General features: G+C 40.9%; 3 protein-coding genes across 7 annotated transcripts in view; all 3 read right to left on the bottom strand.

Annotated features, from left to right (window-relative positions):
• LOC118419029 overlaps positions 1-7383 on the bottom strand; it is a 10112-nt gene extending 2729 nt beyond the window's left edge. For 2 of the 4 annotated variants that reach the window (XM_035825257.1, XM_035825260.1), the window contains exons 1-11: positions 7283-7383; positions 6705-6789; positions 6185-6389; positions 5452-5705; positions 4499-4843; positions 3753-4022; positions 3152-3333; positions 2216-2388; positions 1805-1864; positions 1203-1311; positions 281-420 (exon numbers count right to left, since the gene is read on the bottom strand). In XM_035825257.1, the coding sequence (XP_035681150.1) occupies positions 281-420; positions 1203-1311; positions 1805-1864; positions 2216-2388; positions 3152-3333; positions 3753-4022; positions 4499-4843; positions 5452-5705; positions 6185-6389; positions 6705-6765 (1799 nt within the window). In that variant the 5' untranslated portion in view covers positions 6766-6789; positions 7283-7383. Of the gene's footprint in view, positions 1-280; positions 421-1202; positions 1312-1804; positions 1865-2215; positions 2389-3151; positions 3334-3752; positions 4023-4498; positions 4844-5451; positions 5706-6184; positions 6390-6704; positions 6790-6969; positions 7177-7282 lie in introns of those variants that run through there. The other 2 variants (XM_035825258.1, XM_035825259.1) reach the window with 2 other exon arrangements.
• A 1660-nt stretch (positions 7384-9043) lies between these two features.
• Positions 9044-16406, bottom strand: LOC118419032 (ZP domain-containing protein-like). 2 transcript variants are annotated; one of them, XM_035825261.1, is made up of 11 exons: positions 16311-16406; positions 15738-15823; positions 14627-14899; positions 14079-14260; positions 13303-13475; positions 12904-13012; positions 12093-12232; positions 11200-11305; positions 10460-10667; positions 9731-9877; positions 9044-9292 (listed from the first exon to the last, which is right to left on the bottom strand). In XM_035825261.1, the coding sequence occupies exons 2-11, from the start codon at positions 15793-15795 to the stop codon at positions 9219-9221; spliced, it is 1470 nt and encodes a 489-aa protein (XP_035681154.1). In that variant the 5' UTR covers positions 15796-15823; positions 16311-16406; the 3' UTR covers positions 9044-9218. The 2 variants fall into 2 exon arrangements, with proteins under 2 accessions (XP_035681154.1, XP_035681155.1); XM_035825262.1 differs by having other exon boundaries at positions 9731-9874.
• Positions 16407-19414: 3008 nt separating this feature from the next.
• Positions 19415-21094, bottom strand: LOC118419037. Its single transcript, XM_035825269.1, has 3 exons — positions 21017-21094; positions 20373-20540; positions 19415-19966 (listed from the first exon to the last, which is right to left on the bottom strand). Exons 1-3 carry the CDS (start codon positions 21022-21024, stop codon positions 19777-19779), a joined length of 366 nt encoding a protein of 121 aa, XP_035681162.1. The 5' UTR covers positions 21025-21094; the 3' UTR covers positions 19415-19776.
• Between the last annotated feature and the right edge of the window lie 2613 nt (positions 21095-23707).

The following is a 23707-nucleotide window of genomic DNA, read 5'->3' as shown; positions in this document are numbered from 1 at the left end:
TACACGTATGTGCCTGAGGGTGTTTATGTATATTTTCTAGCGGGTTGTGTGTTTGTGTGTGTTGGGGAGGGGGGGTTCTGTATATGTGTGCGTACGTGCTACACGGCCAGCTCTCCAAGCAGAGGTTGAGTCGCGTAGTAGTCGGAAAAAGAGGAGCGCGACACAACCTCTGCTTGGAGAGTATGTACGTGGGTGCGTGCGTGGATGGATGTGTGGGTGGGTGTCTAGGTGAGTCGATGATTGTGCACTTAACTCGTTTTACCAGATAATGCGCACGTACCCGTTTCGTATGATATAAATCTTGGGTTCGGAGCTGATGTCTACGGTTGGTGTCGCCAGACAGTCCAGAGCGAACAGTTCCATGTTTGTTAACGTGGTCCGAGATGTTAGACCGAAGTACAGCCGATCGGACGGCAGCACCTAGATGCGGACCGCAATACGATGTGATTTCCATGAAAGCGTCGATAAAAATTAAACCAACAACGCTAGTTCACCTTTCTCCGCGGGGCAACCTTTGCCTAAAAATGGGCATTTAGGGATATCAAGTCGACTTACTGTGGTCTCAAACTGCAATTTTGTGAAAACATTACAATTTGAAATCACCGTTCCCGACTTGATACACCTCAATACCCTGGTCCTAAAACAACGGGTGATTATACAATGTATTAGCATTACATGTATGAAGTATGAAAAGGTCTATCACAAAAACGAACACAATTTATTAATAGCAAACCAATATTGTACTGCAAACTGAAGTACTCTTGTATTAACCAATCGAGCCACGATGGTTTGGCCATGTAATCAGAATGCGTGCCATAAAATATTGATATATATTGGTTAGCTCTGCAGGAGTGCTATTTTGATGAGGCTATGTGCAGAAAGGTCAAAAGTCAGCAAACTTTGTTGTGATGCTATTGTGGACAGGTTTATCCGTATAGAATTGCTAATCATGGACTAGATGGATACCTTAGAGTTTTTTATGGACTAAAACCCACGACAGGTAGTTGACTTTTGCAAATTGACTTCTTTTGTCTCATATTATTCCCATCTATGAAGGTAGGAAAGCATAATAGGCTTCTTTGTCCTGAACAGAAGACGATTCCGGCGAAAAGTAAATAATGGGATATATATCATTGGTTCAGATCATACACTACAAGCAAAGGCCTCCTAAAATACAATTACAACTACTGGACACAACTAACCTGTACGGGGTAGTCCAGGGTCTCATACTTGTACACAAAATCATCGGACGTGTACAGATGCATGTCGAACACAAACGTATTGTTGGCGTCCTTGATATCGATCGCAAATCTTTGAAACACAAAAAACAACCATCTTTGAATACTTTCTATTTCCAATGGCAAGATCAAAGAAATTTCAACGATAGTGGTCCCGTTAGATGAATGAAAACGTACAAAATTCACCGTTTAAGAACAAATCGATAGAAATCAAAGAAATTTATAAAATGTAGTCAGAGTAAAATATTATATTTACGTGCGTCCGTAAAGCGCACGTAGTGGCACTTATCAAAGCGACTTTTAAGTATCGTAAAGTATGCTTAAATTCGCATGTTTGCACAACGTTTAAGCATCATAAATGTTCCTGAAATTGAGTAATATACGTCGCCTTAACACGTACGTAAACCGCACGTATCGGCACTCATTTAAGGAACTTAAAAGCACTAAGCTTAAATCCGAATCATTACACGGTGTTCAAGATCCGCAAATTTATAAATCATATGATTTACCTTACGTCTCGTGTAAGTAACTTACATAGATAGATATTGAGAATGAAGTTTGCTTACGTAGGTGGGTAGATCATCTCCAGTCCGTCCAAAAGTTTCACTTCAGGACGAATGATCTCACTTGTTATGACATCCCCACAACACAGAAGGGTGGCATAGAAAAAGAATATCGTTAATGTACTGTAAGAGACAAGGCAATCTGATCTGAAAATTGCCTGGGATCTTTAAAGGCAATATAAAATCGATAAATTGTATGTAGTATTGTACTGTACTGAACATATTGGTGACATGGGTAGTTTCAGTTTCTGTTTGGAATTCTGATCTTAGCTTCAGGTGATGAATTGTTCAACCATTAAAAGAAGTCACAATGGTGCATCACTGTTCATTATCATGGTCTATCAAACCATTAAAACATAGTAGCGTCACAAGAAGGTTTGACAACAGAGACCAGTGTAGACCAATAGAACTCACCTAGAGTCCGGGACCACGTACAAAATCTCGTTCCTAAACGTAACGTCGAAAACACGGACGAGAGTACAGGTGAACGTTCGACTGAACGGCTGGCCTCTCTCCACACCGTTCTCGTCGACGATTGCGTCAGCGATAGCCTTGTTAGTGAAGATGAACTTGTCGTGTCCGTACACCTGAGTTTGGTTCAAGATACACAAAACAATTAATAGAATTTTCATCAATCAATGACTACTTTTTACAGGTAAACACACTTGCCTCCAAATTTTCGATGGCTATCAGTCCATCTTGATCACGGAGTGACCTAGTTCTCGCGAGAGTTGAGAGAACTAGGTCGAGACTTGCGTGGATCTTCTGCCTCTCACCCCGCCTCCTTGCGGAGTAGGGGTAGGTGGGATTGGGCAGCTCCCAGCCATCATTGCGGTTCAGCTTTGCAATGTTTTGTAGCCACTTTAGTGACAGAAATAGATCTTACAGAATAACTGTGTTACGATTTCAATAAAAAAATGCATATGGTTTGCTTTTCCGAGCAACAAGTTAGATCCAAACGAAAATTTGTACGGACTGTTGTAGACTCTAATTTGACCTTTGCGGTAAAATTTGCTCTTTTAATCTGTATTGGTACTGTTTTAATATTATCATCGATTCTACTTTACATGTAAGTTTAAACCATTTACATATTTTACATCATTGATCTTAATCATTTTGTATCAATACTAGAGCGTAATACAGTCCTTGTATTGAGGTCTATTTTAAAGATTGTTTGTAATGGATACGCAATTTAGGCTTCCAAACATTTACAAATACGCTATACTAAACTTGACTTGACTTTATTTGGATCCACGTAATAAACTATACATATATGTACTATACTAAAATTGACGCCAAATACACAAAGGTTTGGTTTGAGGAATTTCGTAAGTTCACAGTGTAGTATACCTCTTGAATTGTTCCGCAGTCCTGCAGACCTGTCCGCAAGGTGGCGTGCGTGTCGTTGAGCGTTGCTAGGCAACTGGAGTTGATGAGATGCATTCCCGCCACGTCAACCCCAGGGAGGGAGGCAAAGGGGAAGGACACCTCCATGTGCGACTGGTCACATGATACGTGCACCACGATGTTGTCTGTGAAAATCATTACCATTAATGTTAGCAGGAGAAAATGTCTCCGGATCTGAGGCGTCACCAAAAAGGAGATACAGATGACGATATCGATGATGATGGTGGTATCAGGAAGTGGGCGTTTTTGGAAGATGTGACCCGTTTTATATTTCATCTTTGATATTGTTTCCTTTTAGGCAACGCCTTCGGTGTGGTGGAATTGGTATTCGTTCGTTCTGAAGCATAAAAGAGTACGGTGAAGTAAATCTGACTGTCATATACATCTCTTGGCAACGCCTGCAGTGTGGATCAATTTCTATTCGTTAGTTCTGAAGCAGAAAAGAGTACGGTCATGAATATCAGTGTGTATGTTATGATTACATCTCTTTCCATATGCATCAACCTTTTTAAGGTGTAAGCTGTTGCCACACGCATGTACTTACCTGTGACCTGAAGCTTACTGACTTCAGAATTAGGTCGCCCGTCTCTTCCGTATGACGTCACTGTGACCTGGTAAGGCGTGGCAGGCATGAGGCCCCGGATGGAGGCCCTGGTGTCGCTCGCGGCCGGGGAGGGGGCCAGGTCCTTGTACGAACCTCCCAGCATGCTGTAGCGCACGCGATAACTGTACACCGAGAAGTTCGCCGAAACGTTCCAAGAGAATGTGAGGAAGTCCGGTCCGACTTCTTCCATCACCAAGTTATACACGCCCTCTGTTACCAAAACATTGATTTGTTAAACGTACAGAAACAACAGCAATGTGTGTTTATCATTCGGCCATTTCATTTTCTTGATTAACACCCAGCGAAAGGCATAACAAGATTTGATGTACATTTGACGCTCACATTCGTCCTATGACATATATCTTGGCGAAGTTCAAAGATATCTAACAGAATATATCTTAACAAAATTGCTTCCATTCTGTGATATTTGCATATCACAGTTGCCCGGCTGTGTTCGAAATCTATTGCTCTACAATTGCACATGTCAGTGACTACTTCATAACAGAAGTATGGGGATACATACAGGTCATCATCATACATACATACAGATACAGAACAACAAAATATCATAGATAACAACACAAGAGTTACAGCACAGTCATGTACGGGTGATTTGGTCTCGCATTTGGAATAATGTACAAATAAATTGGCCTTATTATTAGTAACGTATGGTTTGCTGCGTTCACCTGTTGTGATAGTACTGGCGATGACTGGGGTTGTCGTTACATCCGGGGTGTTTGCGGTCACGGAAGATGTATTGGAACTTCTCAAAAGAGCTGTAGCGTTGACTGTGGGTGTAGCCGGAGTTGTTGTAATTGTCCTGTTGTCACTGCTGTGTTGTCCGGTTGTGTTGGCACTAGCAGAGGTCGTTGTAATTGCCCTGTTGTCACTGCTGTGTTGTTCCGAAGCGGTTGTAATCGTCATTACGTCACTACTGTGTTGCACCGTTGTGTTGGTCATTGAGAGGGTTCGTTGTTCCGTTACAGCGACTGTCCTAGGTGTCACAGTTGTTGTGGTGGGATTTGTTGTAGCTGTATAAGAGCGACATATCAGTTTCATAACACCACTTTGTTATATAGAATCATATCTATACTACACATATGATACTGAACTCGTTGCTTATGCCGCTACAGACCAATGCTTAGCGTTCGTAGATGACGCATTGTACTTTGCACAATGCTGGCTCTGTTTATTACTTGCTAAGACAACATACTGTTGTATGTTAAATTCGTCTATCTTTAATAGATTTGTCAAGTTTAACATCCTCGTCTTCTTTATTGAAATTGCAACAAAACAATAAGGTCGTTCATAATTCAGAGTAGGCATGCGCGGCGACATGGATTGTGGGTAACATGTCAAAGGTGAAGGTACCTAACGTGTAAACAGTACTTGTCCCGACCATTGTCTCAATTTGCGAATTTGACAATGTCCACACGTGTTTACGTCTCAGGGGCCTTGACCTTTGACATATTACCCACAATCCGTGTCGCTGCGCATGCGTTCTCGAAGTGGTGAACGACCTTACACAATGTAGAGCATCAGGTGACAAGGGCTGCTTTTATGCACCAAACATTGAGAAAAAAATCAATGCAAAAGAAGTATGACAACCTCTTCACATAAATGAACCGTTATCTCTCACCACCATTGAAGGTACCACTACACAACGTGTAAACGATGCTGTCGTTTTGAGCATCCGAGGTTGTGTGAAGGCTTTCCTGGCTGATGGAGATGTTCTTCTGACAGTTGTCACTCGTACATCGGTAGAACCCGAAGGTCCGTCTACTTGTGGCGAAGACCGGAAGCGCCATGCTGACAGCCTCTGAAATCCTGCGATTGGGAGGACAGCTGAGGACGCTGTTGATGTAAGGGTCAGAGTTGTACTCTGTTCTACACCTATACGGAGAAGAGAAATAAAATATGTAGATAAACAGGAGGTTTATGACGTTGGGTTTGGCACAACTGATAAAGGGATATATCCTGGGCATATTATTATCATTCTCATACGTATACGTGGATGATACGCAGCATCAGCATCATAGCTATATGGGGCTACACTTCCAACCAAGGCATACTGAAGATGACAGAGTGAGAAGCTAAAAGCAAATTTCAGACCAAATCTGACACATATTTTTGCCATCAAAATGTTGGTAAAAGTGACTGTAAAAGGCACCCGGGCATCTTTTGTGTGATCTTCACAGATATACTAGAAAATCGGTCTACTACAGTAATATCTAAAAACCGAATACAGTAAAACTAAAGGTCTTGAAGGATGCTTTGGAGGTATGGAATTGCATGGGGTTTCCCCGAATGTAAAAAAAAAAAAGAATTTCCCGAATATCAATAATCTCAGACTTGGCCAATGGCGGACTCACGCGTCATACTCAGCACCAATCTCTGTACTGAACTCGCCACAGCCAGTAGGCCGAAGTCCATAAGAGGCACACAGATGTTGGTAGTCTCGGCACCAATTTTCGCTGGCGGAATATAGCGAACGAAGTCTTGCTTCGATGGCGAAAAATTCTTCTCCCTCGTACACTGTGTTAGCTGTCTGCATAACCTCAAAGGCGTGTTCGTTAGCTAAGAAGAATTTGAAAAATGATAAAATAAAACAAAAGGGGTAGCAATCTAAGCAATGTGATTTGTTTTTACATGTGCAAGATTATTCCGAAAAATTCCTGCATATGACGCTAAGCAGCAAATGTACTCAATAGACAGAGGACGATAATGTGCTTAATGCAAAAGGATCAAGTATTTTAAGTGTCATTCATGTTTCTCATCGAAAGGATATGGTATCCATTCCAACATGTTTGTGGCTTAGACCGACAGAAAAACAACTATTGTCATTATATGTAGCATCTAAATCTAATATATTGAATAAAAGGATTCGCTCACCGCCATTGCTGACTCCAGCTGTCAAAAGGAATGCTCCAAATATATGCAAAATGTGAGCCATTGTAAATGTCCCTTCTCTGTCTTTCTGGACACAAAAGAAAACAAAATCAAGATTGTATTTAGTTAAACCAACGGACAGCGTATACCATATGGCAAAGTGATATTTTGGAAAACGGGTTCTTAACACGATGAATTGTCATCCAGGGTACAATATGTGCGAGCAGTTCAACTACATATGTCTCATCATTATATATATCAAACGTACCTTGTTTTAAATTTTAGATTGCGAAGATCCGTGGAGTGAGCACCTATGGCAGAGGTATAGCGTTGTGTACGCTCATACTCAAACCACTACGTACTCAGACGTGTTTGCAAACCAAAATCTACAGTATCTTTCAGAGTACATTAGATCACCGAGTAGTGTTGCTGGCATGTCAGAAAATACTGACATTCTACGACATTAATGATAGTCACAAGCACCTTTTCACCCACTGGTACTTATGAAGAAAATGCTTACTAGATTTCCTAATGAGGTATTACGTAATTTACGTGAAATTTGCTGAAGGAAGTTTGCCTACCTAGATACAATGTGCAGATATCCGTTGGCGCGAGTATATCAACGCATGCGTACTCTGTCACTACATGCTGACCTTTCACCCCGCAGACGCCATGATTGTTGAGTGAGCTTGAACGTAATTAGGCCATCTTGATTAGATTAAGTGGATGGCGTACTTGGATACCCCAAAACTGATGCAAGCGTGCGAAAACTAGTTGAGCAAATAAGACATTGCCTTCATTTCGAATCCTATTTTAAAGTGGTCACTGGTCAGTAGGGCTGAACAAATTTAATGTACAGTGCAATATATTAATGCACGACTGCAATACACACAGTATATGGTAACCGAGCAATACATTTATTCTTATTTGTTCTTGCTGTCTTCTTCTTTCACTTTGAAAGACTCCATTTATTGGTATCGGCTCTTCGATAAATATTTATGCAATTTACGGCTTATATTTGGTCAAGTTTTTCGTCTTCTTTCTACGAATCATTGTTAGCCTGGAGTCCAGCCTTGTTCGCTTTGTTCCGTTCCCGAAGGTCGCTACTCGCGACACCTGTCTGTGACTTTTACCGATTATAGCCCATGTTTCCCTGTGCTGATGGTGTGTCTATTTTTATAACTTTTACTTGATGTACACGTGTGATTGGCCTTTGGCGTAAGCTCCTGTTGTTGTCTTAGTGAAAAACTTTTGTTACCGATTCTAATGCTTAACCTACAGGACAACCATTTTTCTGATCATTTTTCCCCACAATTTTTGTGACAACCATTTTGCATTCAACACTTGTTTTTATAACTCTTACTTGATGTACACATTGATTCACCTTTGGTGTAAGCTCCTGTTGTCGTCATGGTGAAAAACTTTTGTTACCGATTTTAATGCTTAACCTACAGGACAACCATTTTTCTGATAATTTTTCCCTACAATTTTTGTGACAACCATTTTGCATTTCAACACTTGTTTTTACAAGTCTTACTTGATGCACAAATGTGATTGGCCTTTGGCGTAAGCTCTTGTTGTTGTCATAGTGACAAAAAAACTTTTGTTACCGACTCTGATGCTTAACCTACAGGACTACCATTATTCTGATCATTTTTCCCTACAATTTTTGTGACAACCATTTTGCATTTCAACACTTGTTTTTACAAGTCTTACTTGATGCACAAATGTGATTGGCCTTTGGCGTAAGCTCTTGTTGTTGTCATAGTGACAAAAAAACTTATGTTACCGATTCTGATGCTTAACCTACAAGACTACCATTTTCATGATAATTTTTTTTCTTGGTTATAGTTTATCATTATAATGTTATATATTAATGATAATACCTGAATGACATTTCCCCCTTTAAGATTCGGAAGGGAGTGTCAGAAGGATGAACACTGTACAAGCTTGGATGCATTCAACAAACATAGTTTATTGATCTGTTATAATGGAGAGCATAGTTCACAGTATGTGTACCAATAATGATGATACACGATATGGTCTTAAATGTCCATCAGAAAATATCGGCATATGATAATGTCATTTTTAATAATCAAGAAGTATGCATAATTGTATTGGATGGTGTCATAAATCTTTCATGTCGATATACTTTGAGGGACTATATATATAATGAGTGACCATATTTAATATTCATCATCTACATTTGTATAGAAATCTTCGTAAAAGTGTTAAATAAATATATTTATCTATGATAGGAAAGAGGCAACATCTGAAATATAAATTCTACTGTGCAATCTGATAGGTGGCAATATTGAAACTTTTGTTGAATACAATTATAATTTTTTGTTTATTTTGAAATTATTTTTATACTTTTTCCTTTTTTTAATATTATGTCAAAACAGCATCTCATAAATTAGGAGCGGTCGGCAAGACGTTAACTACAAGAGGCCGACTTTCCGGAGATTAGAGCCCATCGTCTTCCGCCATTTTGGAGCTATCCACAACGTTGTGACGTCATATCTCTACCGTAGCAGTCTGTACGTGGCATTTCCAGTTCCTTTCCATCTGGTGGGCGTGGTCGTTGTTGCCTGGGCAGCAAAGAAGAGACATGGCACACTTTTTTTTATGTATCCGTCATTTTGTACACAATTAAGGCAATTTGGGCATCTTTTATGTCTAAAATGCTACCCCTATCGCTAAATAGTAATTACTCAATCAACTGGATAAAAAATTATGCTTTAGGAAACGGTCAGACGTTTCAGATGATATCCAGTCGCTTAATTGATTACTATTCGGCGCATCTTATTTCCTGGATTTCTAACCTTCATCAATGTCCTACCCCTAACGGTTATCCATAGCAACAATGAGAAATTGGATTGCGTCCGTTTTGAAATTATTGCTGCTACAGGTTATCAATTTGCACATTCCTGAAAGTGATCTTCATCTTAATATCTGATTTCAATCATCAAATCAATTTCAATCTTCAATTCAAAGCTCGTCCATCAGATGTGATACATCAAACTTACCGGTAATACGAACGTTTGTTTTTAGAGTCCCAGTCTTGCCCCGTCTGTACCATAGAGCGAAGACAAGCAGAGCAATGAGGACCACAGCCGCAGCTCCGAGTACAACACCCACGGTGAGCTGTATGGGAGGGGTATCCGTCTCCGCTTCTGAGTTAAAGCAAAAATGACAGATTTTGCAAAGCCTTTGTACAAATAAAGTTGGGTTTCCTCTTTCATAACAATCGCAAGGTTTGGTTAACTGACTTGCCTTTGAACAACATCTAAAATAACACGTAGTCAACACCGCAGTGTTTAAGTTTGATACGCTCGCTATCTTCTAGATAATTCCTCTTATCGACAGATGGGTAATAATTAGTCACAAGATGACAAGAACTGCAATTCAAGAAATAGCTGTGTACCCTCTTCGAAATTTACAGCAAAATGAATGTTGTATATAGCATGAGATTATTGTTAAAAGTGTTGTAAAATGTCTTCACAATCATGTAAGGTATCTATCATTAATGTATACTTCTCCTTCGTTTTAACAATCCGACTGTAGCTAGTACAATCCTATGTCTTTCTCATTACATAGAGGAGAGAAGCTGAACTTATAAATTCATAATGTCTGCGATACTGAAGCATTTATCCTTCGTCTTTGCTGTGATATCGGTTGGGCAAATATGCACAATAAAGGCCTTCCTTCCTTCATTCATAGAATCAAGTTTGTGAATCAAGTGTGTATCTCCTTACGTTCTGATGGGCTCGCCCGCAGGAGTACGATCGGTCCCTGGCTGATGGACACCACCCTGTCCTGAAACTCTCCTCCCTTCTTCTCGAGTCGCACGGCCCGGTCATGGTCCGACACGTCTCTGCGCCTGCGCTCCTCCACACACCCCTGCGCGCAGCGGGACCCAGCGTCGTCAGCCATACACACCACCATGGTACAGTGGAGGTACAGCTGGGAACAACAATCATCATCATCAAATTTCATACACTTTGGAAGCTAACAAAGACAACACAAATCAATATGCCTACAACCAGACCTGTGCTTATTTCACGTCATGCAAAACGGTAGTAACAATTTTTCAGTGGCACAAGACGCTATCCAAAGGGACAAAAGAATATCAATGGCCAGGTGCAACTGTAGCCTGACTAAAATCGCGCCCCTAGCGGCCGACCCTACAATCGGGGAGTGGGTCATTAACTCCATCCAGCGAGATATTGTGTAAACGCAGGCTAGTAGAACTGTATACTTGTTTGGCCTTTTGAATACTGTCTTATGCTTCCGATAAATATGCTTGGAGATTATGGCTGTCGACATTTACATCTGTATCTTAAGATATATTCCCTTTTTGACGTTACAAATTGAATTCAAACTTACACTCTCTGCATTAGATAACGATTTCAGTATCTTTTTTCATTTCTCATTTGAAGCTAGTAAAAATATTAGGGTAATGGCAGGAGAGCGAAATTGTATATTGAAACTTTACCACGTTATCCGTTGAGTTCGGAAAGGTGAAAGCCTGGACAGAGAACTGGTGCACCAGCGGATCAGATCCATCACTCTGCGTCACTAGTGTTGTGTCTTTGTCGCACCTGGAGTGAGAACATGATTATGGACTAATTACGATCCAACTATCCAAATACAATTCAATCTCTACAACTGGATATAAACGTAGATTTAGTTCCGGACGTTTCGGGTGACATCCATCACTCCTCTTCAGCGAATGAACTGGCAGTAACAATTCAATGTAAGTACATCTAACTAGAAAAAAACTTGGCTCAGAACTCTCCAGTACATGGGACCCAGCTGTGCTTCACAAAGGACAGTAATGTTTCCTTTTCTCCACTTTTATTCAGCTGTAGAGCTTGTATGTATTTCAATATTGTTTACCTGGATGTCTAACCTTTATAATGTTTATTGAAAGTTCTTGCCAGAGGGCTAATTGCAGGTTCAAACAAAATTGATAAACGTGCAATCTATGCAGTTCGGTATACTAAGTAGTTGCACACTCGCTTGAAAAAACTGCTATGCTTCGTTCCTAATAACATGGAAGTTCATCCGCTTACTTTGATGACGATTAGACATGTAGATGAACAAAAGTTAACAACGATTAGAGACAGTCAAATTCAACGACATTCTTAGTAACATCATGTAAATGTATCGTCGTGTTCTGACAGTGCAAACTTAGTGACCCTGAATTGAAGGAGAGTGATAGAATAGCACTTGAAACTTACGAAGGACTTCTCCGAATCTGATCTGTCTCAATCAATCATGAAAGTCTCTCCGATTTTTTTAGTCATTACACTGCAGCCTTCACCTGGTTCGAATGACCAATCACTTGGGTCACGTGACTCGTGATAGTACCACTGTGTGACTCACCCATTATCGATGACGTTTAGTCTCGTCAGGTCGTTCTTGTCTGACGTAGGCGTGGCGAAGCAGTCCTGGACAAACAGCTCCAGATTTGTCAGAGTCGTCTGCACTGCTAACCCCACGTGCATGTCATCGGTCGGCAGGAACTAAAACGTCAGGTAATATTCTTAGTTAATATCATTTGTCTTCCTGTATGGCGACGGCAGGAAGGAAGATAGATATCACAAAAGGCGGCATGGTATACGTACTCGATTTATGTTGTAATTTGCATCTTTTTGCGTGGGGAATGGATTTGAACTAATACTCTTTGGCTCTATCGTTAAACGTTACCGTCATACTTGTCACAGAGAAGGTTGGTTCTGCCTCGCTGAAAATCGTACGACGAAAAAAAAGCCCCACGACGTGACTGTGCCCTGTACAAAATATGTCTGATACACGTGTATGTACAAAAAGATGCCGGGCATCTGTCTTGAAAAGGGTCCGTTCTGCCAAACACCCGCTGAAAACCGTCCGATAGAAAGAAATCATATGTCGCTTGGACTATGTGACTGTTACCTATACAGGAATACCTGGTTTCTACAAAGTACCTGCCTGCCATATCATGGAAAGAGTTTTCATTCTATATAATTACCCTCGCTGAAAACCGTAAAAGTCGCACGACGCATGTGACAATGCCCTGCATGAACAAAAATGTCTGATACAAGAATGTACAAAATGCCTCACATGAAATGATTGGTTCTCGTGTGACAGAAAAAAAAATTATTTACAAAATAATGATGTGACTCTACTCTAAATACAAATGCCTGCCATGACCTACCTGTATGGGATAGTCCTCAGTGTCATACTTGTGGATGAAGTCCGAGGACGTGTAGAGGTGCATGTCAAAGATAAACGTGTTGTTGCCGTGCTCTATCTCAAACTGCAAACTGACGGGAGCACCACAAACTTGAACGTGGTCACATAATAAAACACCAATATAATGCTTTGACGATAAGCTATTCTGTTTTGTTACTCGCCTATTTGATAATCCAATGGGCTAAAAAAATCCATCATAAAAATTACTTTGTGAGTGTGCATATATAACAAAGAAAACACAAGAACAAGCAAAAAAGACCTGGGATACCGTGTCATTTCTACCAGGACCGTTTGGTAATATAATTATAAACACGTCTTTAACACAAAAATGATATAATATAACAAAATCAAACAAACAAACCTTGAGTCTGGAATGGTGTATAGTACGTTCTGTTCGAGTGATTTGACGTAGAGGCGGACGAACTCGCAGTAAAAAGGCCGTGCGAAAGGCTGGTATCGCTGCGCCCCGTTCTCGTCCAGCTCAGGTTTCGCCAGGGCACTGTTCCTGAACCTGAACTTGTCGTTTCCATAGTTCTGTGACAAAAAAAAAAGAGAAAAATTGCAAACACCAAGCCTAAGGTTATGGATTGTATTGATCCCTTTGTTGAATAATTTGTAGGCGATTCTGAAAACGAATCACTATAGAATTACAATTAAATCTTGATTCAAACTCAGCAACCAATCAAAAGACTGAGGAAAATGTGGTTGCTCAGGACAGTGGGGGTTAAGAGAATACGAGACTTTTTCAAAACTCGTCCTTTATTACTATCGACGTTTCGGTTTCCGTCTGTTAATTCCGTCAGCATTCTGTAAGTAGCGGCACCGAAAGCTGCAGTACAATGTGAATCACCTTGAGGAAGGTGAGAGATGGTCATGGAAACGTAGCCATAGGTAGTAATAAAGCAAGGGTTGTAACAAAAGAAAGTCTCTTTATTCAGTGACGAACCATTCTGATAAAACTATTCACTGATAAAATTGCACTGTTAACTGTACAAAATAGGACGGAGGCTTGTGATTGAATGTGGTTGTCCAATCAGGTTTGACCGTACACTTTTGCTTGCACAGAGATGTCTTACATCAAAGCATCCCATAGTTATCATAAAATCATTGGGTTACATGTTTAAAAAGTGCATCTACCTCTTGTATCGTCCCGCACTCCTGCAGACCTGTCCGCAAGGTGGCGTAGTTGGCATCGACCGTTGCCAGGCAACTGGAGTTAAGTAGATGCAGCCCTGCCGCGTTGACGCCTGAGAGACCCTTCAATGGGAGCGAGATTTCCATGTGCGTCTGGTCGCAGGACACCCACACCTCCCAATAATCTTGAAATGCAATGAAATATCTGTTAGGTGGTTGGGAGGGGGGCACCTATACATTAACCTGCCGCAATATGGGATTCGAAGCGAACAGTTACACTGTCGAAATCAAAACCATTGGTGTGGGAAAGATATGTGAAAGCTTTCCTGACAGTGAATATTTGGCAGAAAGCGATTCGACATGGCACAAGAAAATTGATAGTTTTGTAATATTATGTTCTACAATCTAGCACTATATGAAAGGTAAAAATCGATTAGAGGTTTGACGAGTTAAAAGCAGAAACAGTACAGCCATATTGTGTATTGTTATGAGCTTCCACTTGCTTCTATATATGTTACTACGAAAGGTAAGAAATATTCATGAAAAACTACTTGTGACTTCTTCTATGCTGACTTGAGACGTTATCTCGCCATCGGCTCCAAATGACGTCACAGTGATTGTGTAGGTCTCGTTGGCGTGGAGTCCGGTGATGGTGGTGGTGTTGTCGTTTGCACCCGGGGCGGGAGACAGGTCCCGGTAAGAGCCATCCCGCCATGGGGTGTAGCGTACGCGGTAGCTGGACACGTTGAACCCGGGAGAGACGGTCCAACCGATTTTGATGTAATCCAAGTCCACGTCCAACACCACGAGATTGGACAGGCCCCCTGTAAGTGATGTCACATTTTTAATCAGTACAGAGGTTCATGATTCTTAGTACGATTGCGCATTGAAATGTATTGTGGCATACTATGTCTAATGTAAAAGCTCCTAACTTGTAAACAGTTGTTGTCTCGACCATTGTTTGGAAATTAACAATCGTCTCCAGGCTTGTTTTTCTTGGCTTTAGGGGCCTTGACCTTTGACATATCACCCACAATGCACTTCGCTGCACATGCGTTCTTGCGTACTTATAAGTATGTAGTTTCTCATCTTTTATCAACATGTTATCGATAATCTTATCAATATTCCTCACAGGCTTTTCTTATGACGTCATCTTTGTCATGCTGGATTTGCACACTACAGCAAATCACATCGAATGGGGATTTAAATCTGCAGAAGCAGAAGCACATAATAGGTCAAATTTGACTGATATGAATAATTTCTTTCTTTTCTGTTTCTTTCGTTTTTGAGGCTACCAACTTCAAGTTGCTGAAGAAAGTTGTAGCCTATATATAGGAAAGTCGTGTGTCTTTCCCAAGGGCACATGATCGTTGACACGGCGGGGTTTCAACTCAGGACCTTCTGGACCCGAGTCAAACGCGCTGCCGATTGCGCCACGCGGTCCCACTAACCAGCTGAATAGGGTTAGATTGGCCAAAAAATTCCCAGCAGTACAAGAGTTTTAATCCAATCACTCGCCATGGTCGCTGCTAGATTCAAATCATGATTATTATACCAAGAAGTTGGATGTCTAATCTTTCTTAGCACGTTATTTGATGTTGGCATTTGTCTTCATTTTTAGCGCTCTAATTAAGGACTTATTCCGTATGATGGACAGCTTACCTTGACCGTTCACTCCAGCTCCTAGAACCATTATTCCAAACAGGTACAAGAGACCCATGGTTGGTTGTCTGTATTCTATAGTTAACCTGGTGAAAAGTTTACCAAAGGCACAGTCATTTTGGGCATTGACAAGAACAAATTCAAACATTGTCACAAAAATACATTTTAGCTAGCTGCCACACGGCAGGGAGAGTAGGAATGTGGTCACAAGGAGAGCACTTGTCATCGTGGGTTTCATCTTACAAATTCTCACGTGCAACATATAAATTGAAGACACAAAATTTACAGACAAAGAACCTTCCCCACACTGTAGCGTGGTTGCAATTAAAATGTGTAAAGAGAAACAAACTGCGTCTTCTATATTGCTGTAAAGACAGACAGACTAACGCTGAGAATTTCCCCGGTTTTCTGAGACTATGGAGATATTCTATGGCCCGTGGAACAAGAAAAGAGGGCCCAACCCTAACGCTGACTACTTGAAATAGAGCTGCAACTCTATGTCATAAAATTACATGCACTTCGGTGTTGCAAATACAGAGATTTTACAAGACCCTAAGACAAGAAAGCCCATACCTCGTGGAGAAGAGCACACTCCGTCTAGACCAGTGTCAGACCTAAAATGGCGGCTGACCTACACTGACCTTTACTATTATGCTGATGGCCTTTACAAGTCATTTGAATAACAGAACACATGAAACGTATGACGTACAGACGGGGGCTAACAAGGTTTCGATCCCGAGATTTTAATTGAACGCATTATGTGGGGAATAGTTTCTATAACCTAAACATATCTTGTATAAGTATGTAGTCATGTTACAGCTCAGTTATAACTTTAATTAACATACTATGTAGTTTTCTGTCTTGCGTTCAAATCACTTACGTAAGTTGTAACTTTCAACCAGTATATCAACTAATTTATCAACCAACAATCAATCCATCAACCAGTAGCCATACTTATTAATAACTATCAGGTGCATATGTATAGTATTCCTAGTATTCATTCAAGTTTGCAATTTCCATGATTTACTCCCATAGAAACTTTACAATATGACATACTAGTCGAAACATATGGCACTGTACGAACACAGAGAGGACAATGTCCCCTTTCAAGGACAGACATTGTTTACTAGATCATCAACCTCGTAACTTTACCTACATACATGTTCGTAAGTCTTTTCTCGACGAATGATCATAGTTGTTTTTTGACACACCATTGCAACAATTGTATGCGTGTATATGACCTTAGAAGAAAGCTTTTAGTTCCTTTAGCGTTCTAAGCATTCCACAATCCGCCAGTGCTTTTCTTTTATAAGCTGATGTTTTATCTATCAGTCCTTGAAAAGGTTTTTTTTTGCCATTATTCAATTTTTTTGGATGAGCTTCGTCATCTCTGTGGAATGTAGTGTTGCGTCATTTCCGTTTCCGCTTCGCTCGGCATCCGCCTCGGTTGTCTGCTTGACGGTAAAGAAAAAGGAGATGGACACCAATGAGGAAAAAGAATGGCGAATCCATTCAATATGCATCGACATAGAATAGGCTGCCCAATCTTACTATACAGTCTGTCAGCAGAAATATTCACTGACAAAAAGAAAACAACTCTCCTTCTAACATCAGAAAACCCACATTTGTGACATAGAAAAGGTGGGATCTTTCGTCTTCCACTGTCTTCGAAAAATGATTCAAACCTAATAACCCAGGATCTAGTGTTAGCTTCTACTAGTTTTAGACTAGAGTAGACACTTGTGTGATATTGTTTTTACACTGTTAGAATCTCTCATGTTACCTGCAATTAGCCCACGGGCAAGAATTTGCAATAAACTTTACTATTAATGTTGCAATTTCATGCGTTCTTACCGTCTAAGTATCAGGATCACTGCAATCAACACCATGATGGTAAGGAGGGGGACTACCACTCCGATTCCAATTAGCACACCTAATAAGGGAAAGACAATATCATTTCTTCGTAAAATCTTACGACACGATTGTAGAAGACAAACGTTCATAAAGTTCCACATAAATATTATATAGAAGCCAATAATTTTGCATCCGCAGGTGTAAACGTAGCAAAAGCGTTGGTTTAACGTACAAACGTCTTCAGAGCAAATATAATGCAAGATCTGGAGTATAACCAAAGGTACGATTAATGTGCATGCACCCAAGGCGACCATTGACCAACTCACATTTGTAACATTATGAATATAAAGCAGACGTTGGATAAAGAAAGAGCGCCACCATGCGTACCTGTAGAAACTGCAGATGAATAACTTGTGGTTGTTTTCTCGCTAACAGTCGACAGGTCTGTCCGTCGTGGGAACAGAAAAAAATCAAGGAAAAAATGTAAAACGTGAAACAATATGTTTCAGCTATATTGATTTTAAATATTGACTTAATCAAATCAAATAAACTGCATACATTTGAGGTGATCATTATCTTAGATAAATCAAACCATTATACATTATTAGTACACGTCAACGCTTGTCACAGAAAGCACACCGATTTGACGTTTTCAGCTTCACTCCCCGCCAATTGTTCAACTATTGGTAACTCGACATAGAATACCTGACCGAGTACATGGGTGCTAGGCACTGACAGTATGTTGTTTAGAATATAAGTGACTCATAGTGAACTGTTTAGCGCTTAGTTCTTTTCTGTAAACGAAGTAGACAGCCAATAACTGAGAAAAAATTAAAGGACAAAGCTGTATGTCTTTTCTAATACTAGAAATTTTAAATGTATGCTTACTGCGCATTTTGCTACAAGTCAAGAGTTTATTGACAAGGTGTTAGCAAATATGCATTGTTAGTGTCGCCCCCCTCCCCCTTGTCACCCGCGATATTATTCGACGTACGATAAAATTGTTACTAACCTGTATATGGTGTCACAAACATAGCATTGCGCTCTGAACACGAAACAATCGCCGAATCGTTCTCTTTGAAGGAGTAACTTTGTGAACACCGATGAAAAATGAATAAAAAGATTATGGATTCGACAGAAACTCTTGAATCGATGTGCATGGCACCAATGGTGGTACTGGTCAAATAGAGCTGTTCAAATGTTTACAATCTAATTATTTGATATAGGGGCGCGCTGGTATTCAAGCGATTACAGAATGACCTGTACACGTCCGGATAACAATTGCTCCTGTCTGACCAATTTCAACTAGGTCGGAGGTTCTTTTTTTTTTCACCGAGAAAGCCTTAGTATTCGTAAACAGTGTACAGAGTGGATGGAAAATATTAGAGCATGTCGTCTGAGCCACCATGAGTTAATTAACTAGTGTGAAATACAGAACACTTCAAAGGGTTCCGTACATACGCTATACAGAATGCCCTATAATGAATGTGTCAGTGTCCCACTTGTTACATGTATTAGTACTACCATTACCGTTAGCATAGATATCAAGGAAACACTCCCAAAAGACTAGTCGAAATCGGTTGCATCTGTGGTTTATAACGTTTTCTTGTCATTGTTTTATTGACTTTGTTGCTCTCTCTAGTGGATTTAACACGACGAAAATGCCGGTTACAGACAGACAGCTTTAGTGACACATAAACCACAGCCTTTCGTATGGAAAGGTGTTAAGAGGATAATGCAAGGATGAAATGGGGCTTTTGGTCAATGTACTAGTGGTCATGGTCCTTGTTTGGATCAACATGACTTCACTAAGACATGTAAACAATGTGTGTAGGGGAAATAAGATTCAGCAATCATAGCAGAAAAGATACTTCTATATGATCCCGCACTGTGTATCAAGATCTAAAACTTAACTATACAATATAATTGATTGTGGCTTTGACTATTAAAAATCAAATCCATATCGAGTTAGTCACCTGTAAAATTAAACGAGAATAAAGTATTATCTATAGCCTGTGAGCAAATTTCAATCAACAAGGTCACGGACCAAATACTAGTAATCTAAAAGTACTCGTATAACTGCTCGTTAAAATATTCAATCCCCTTTTAACGTGTAATTCCATGTCGACGTCAGGTAGCTAGGGGGCACGTGTAGTAGTTTCCACAGTTGTACTAGTTACTAGTTTTACAAGTCGGTCAGTTTGGAGTCGTAGATATCATTGTGGACGAATCCAGAGTCGAGACCAGCAGCCGTATTCGTGTACACCGGGTCCTGGTTGGCATGTAGAGAGTCTCGGTTCACATACAAATGGTCCTGATGTGCCCATCCTTCCTGGTTTCCAATTCCCCGAGGTTTTCCGTCCCCTGATGGATCACTATAGTCGAAAGATGAATATTAATTTTATCGAAAAGATATAAAATCAATTTCATAAAGAGTTCCACGACCCCATGTCATCGCTAAGTATTTTTGTCTCATCACAATGCAAATGATATACAATTAAGTCTCTTATTAGTATAATTTATATGAATCCATTATCTCATTTTCGCAAATCGTATATGTTGCAAATATCCATACTAAACATACATAAGTTATTGTAGCATTATCTGTCTGATCATGCAAAGGATATGAAAATTTACATAATCTATGGCTCATTGTATTCAGCTTTGTCTGTTTATCTAGTCATGATCTTAACGTTGTTATTTAGAACAAGACTCTTTCTACAATGCATAACATTATCGATGAGGGTACAGGAGACAATACATGGCTACTTAGTAACTTACCCAAGATTCATTCCATACAGTTCGTTGTCTACAATGCCTTCGTCAGTTTGGTTCAGCGTTCCTTTGGACGAGGCAGGGGTGCTTTCATTGTTTTGAAGGTAAGTAACGTTGTAGAGAATGTTTTCAACCTCTGTAGCCCCGTCATAGTTTTGTTCGCTGTGGCGATGTCTGTAACAGGAAAGAAAAGACGCATATGTTTTGCATCCTTGGGAGCATTTGAACAAACAGAAACAATTAAAACGGGATACTTCATACAATTGTATAGAGAAGAGAGAAGTGAGCTGTAAAGACTTACGAGTACAAAATCTATTTCCTTATTCCATACACTTAAGTTCCGTAGAAAAATTAATATTCCTAATGAAACTAGACAAACCATCGACAATAAAACATATCTGTCCTTTTATCTCCACAATAACTGAAAAGTGAGAAGTTGAATTTATCAAACGATAGAGCAGTTTTATTTTGTATCTGTTCACAATATTTTTTCAACATGGCTTGTTGTGCATGTGACCTGTACTTAGCCTTGTGTGGCAAAAATGTGCAATAAAGGTTTACATTATCATTATCATGTTTCGTGTGAATTCTCCGAAAAAGACTCAGATGTTGTTTGTGATAGAGTAATCGCTACAAAATGATAAGATTACCTCTTCATGACACAAACCACTACCCCAGCTATCAGTAGGACCAGAACCGCAGCCGCTGGAATGGTCACGTATACAACTATGGACACACCTATAGGATAACAGAAAAACATTTATTTCAGTAATTTAACGTTTTTTATTCAGACTAACACAATCGCGAAGTGAATGAAGGTATTTTCCTGTAGTTGAGTTGTGGACAGCATTCATGAGCAATTGCAACATATTTCCTCACTTGCTACCAAGCGATACCACCAAGATGATGTACGTTCGTAAAACACGCGAGACATAAAAGTTCGTGCCAAATACTAATTTTCTATGGAGATACAGAGGATGCAACACAAACACAAGACAGATTAATACTGTACCCGCTGTGCTGGTAGCATCCGTTGTGTTGTTGACTCCGGTACCATTAGGTGTCATCACTGTTACTGGTAAAGTTGATGCATCTACTATGCTGCTCATACCGGTATAAGTAGGATTTATTGTAGTTGCTCCTGGGAAGAAACAACTTGTGTGTATCATGAGATATCCTGATTTGTACCACCAATATATCAAACTTTTAGAATGTAGTTTTCCGTTGCTACGTTGTTCTTAAATATGAGGACATTGCTAAGACGGCATGCACAATTACGTCTTTAGACAATCTAGCATTTGCAATGTCGTTGGTTTCGGAACAGAGTGACGTCATCTATCTGAAAAACACACACCTCTTACCTAATACATGTAGTATCTTGAATTCACAAATAAAGCTTAGTATGAAAATGGACATTAGATTTATGTATGTGCTGGTCTGAAACAAAAAGTCTGGTGCACAACAAGTTTATAAGTTAAGATATAGATCATTACCTGTCATCGAACTGGTTGCCCAGATGGTGTTGTTCTCAGTGCAACCCGAAGTTGTAGCCCCAAATTCTGTAGAAGTGTCATGGTGAGTCTGAAGCTCTGTAGTTAGAAATCGACCGTAAAGAAGTATGTAGACCACTCTAACAGTCTTAATCTTCGTTGAAAAAAAAACCTTTACAGAAAGTGACCGTATACGGGATTCCAGATGACGGGATCTTGAGTGGTATCTACTATCATTCAATTTTTTCAAACCACACTTATATCCGACATTATTGCGTCTCTTTGGCAGATGTTTCATGTAAGACATCACGAAATCGCCGGCAAGCGCAGCCAGGCTTGCGGGGGTCTATCGGGGTCCATGCCCGACTGCGCCGTCCATGTGTACGCTACATCATCACAGTGTACGCGTCGATAACGTCACGAATATGTCGGCAAGCGCAGCCAGGGATACGGGGTCCTGTTGGGGCCCGTGCCCGATCGCGCCGTCCATGTGTACGCTACATCATCACGATGTACACGTCGATAACGTCACAAATTTGTCGGCAGGCGCAGCCAGGGATACGGGGGCCTGTCGGGGCCCGTGCCCGATCGCGCCGTCCATGTGTACGCTGCATCATCACGAAATGCGCGTCGATAACGTCACGAAATTGTCGGCAAGGGCAGCATGGGATGCGGGGCCCATCAAGGTGCATGCCCGATCGCGCAGTACATGTGAAAGGCGCATCATCGCGTATAAGATGTTGTGCATGGCCGTTCCTACTGGTGTATTACACTATACATATGGTCTAAAATGCCCTGTAGTATTGTAGCAGGTCTTGCCGCTACAAGGGTATCTGGGCATGCCACTGCTCGTGTGCGGGATGACCTGGGCTTTCCGCCGTAGAAGATATTGTGGTTGATCGTTACGACTGGTGTGACATTGTACGGATGGTCTTAAATGCCCTGTAGTATTGTAGTATTGTAGTAGATCTTGCCGCTGTGAGGCTAGCGGGGTACACCGCTGCTCACGTACGGGGCGACCAGGCCTTTCATGCCGTAAAAGATATTGAGATTGACCGTTTCTATTGATGTATTACATTATACGTATGGTCTAAAATGCCCTGTAGTAGTGTAGTATTGTAGTAGGTCTTGCCGCTACGAGGGTAACGGGGCATGCCACTGCTGGTGTACGGGACGACCTGGCCCTTCAGCCGTGGAAGATATTGTGGTTGGCCGTTTCGACTGGTGTGACATTATACGGAAGGACTAAAATGCCCTGTAGTAGTGTAGTATTGTAGTAGGTCTTGCCGCTACAAGGGTATAGGGGCATGCCACTTCTCGTGTACGGGACGACCTGGGCTTTCAGCCGTAGAAGATATTGTGGTTGATCGTTTCGACTGGTGTGACATTATACGTATGGTCTAAAAGGCCCTGTAGTAGTGTAGTATTGTAGTAGGTCTTGCCGCTACGAGGGTAACGGGGCACGCCGCTGCTGGTGTACGGGACTACCTGGCCTTTCAGCCGTGGAAGATATTGTGGTTGGCCGTTTCGACTGGTGTGACATTATACGGAAGGACTAAAATGCCCTGGAGTAGTGTAGTATTGGAGTAGGTCTTGCCGGCTACAAGGGTATAGGGGCATGTCACTTCTCGTGTACGGGACGACCTGGGCTTTCAGCCGTAGAAGATATTGTGGTTGACCGTTTCGACTGGTGTGACATTATACGGAAGGACTAAAATGCCCTGTAGTATTGTAGTATTGTAGTAGGTCTTGCCGCTACGAGGGTAGCGGGGCATGTCACTTCTCGTGTATGGGACGACCTGGGCTTTCAGCCGTAAAATATATTGTGGTTGGCCGTTTCGACTGGTGTGA

Source organism: Branchiostoma floridae, chromosome 7, assembly GCF_000003815.2.
Source record: "Branchiostoma floridae strain S238N-H82 chromosome 7, Bfl_VNyyK, whole genome shotgun sequence".
Taxonomy (NCBI): Eukaryota; Metazoa; Chordata; class Leptocardii; order Amphioxiformes; family Branchiostomatidae; genus Branchiostoma; species Branchiostoma floridae.
This window is presented reverse-complemented; position numbering and strand designations above follow the sequence as displayed.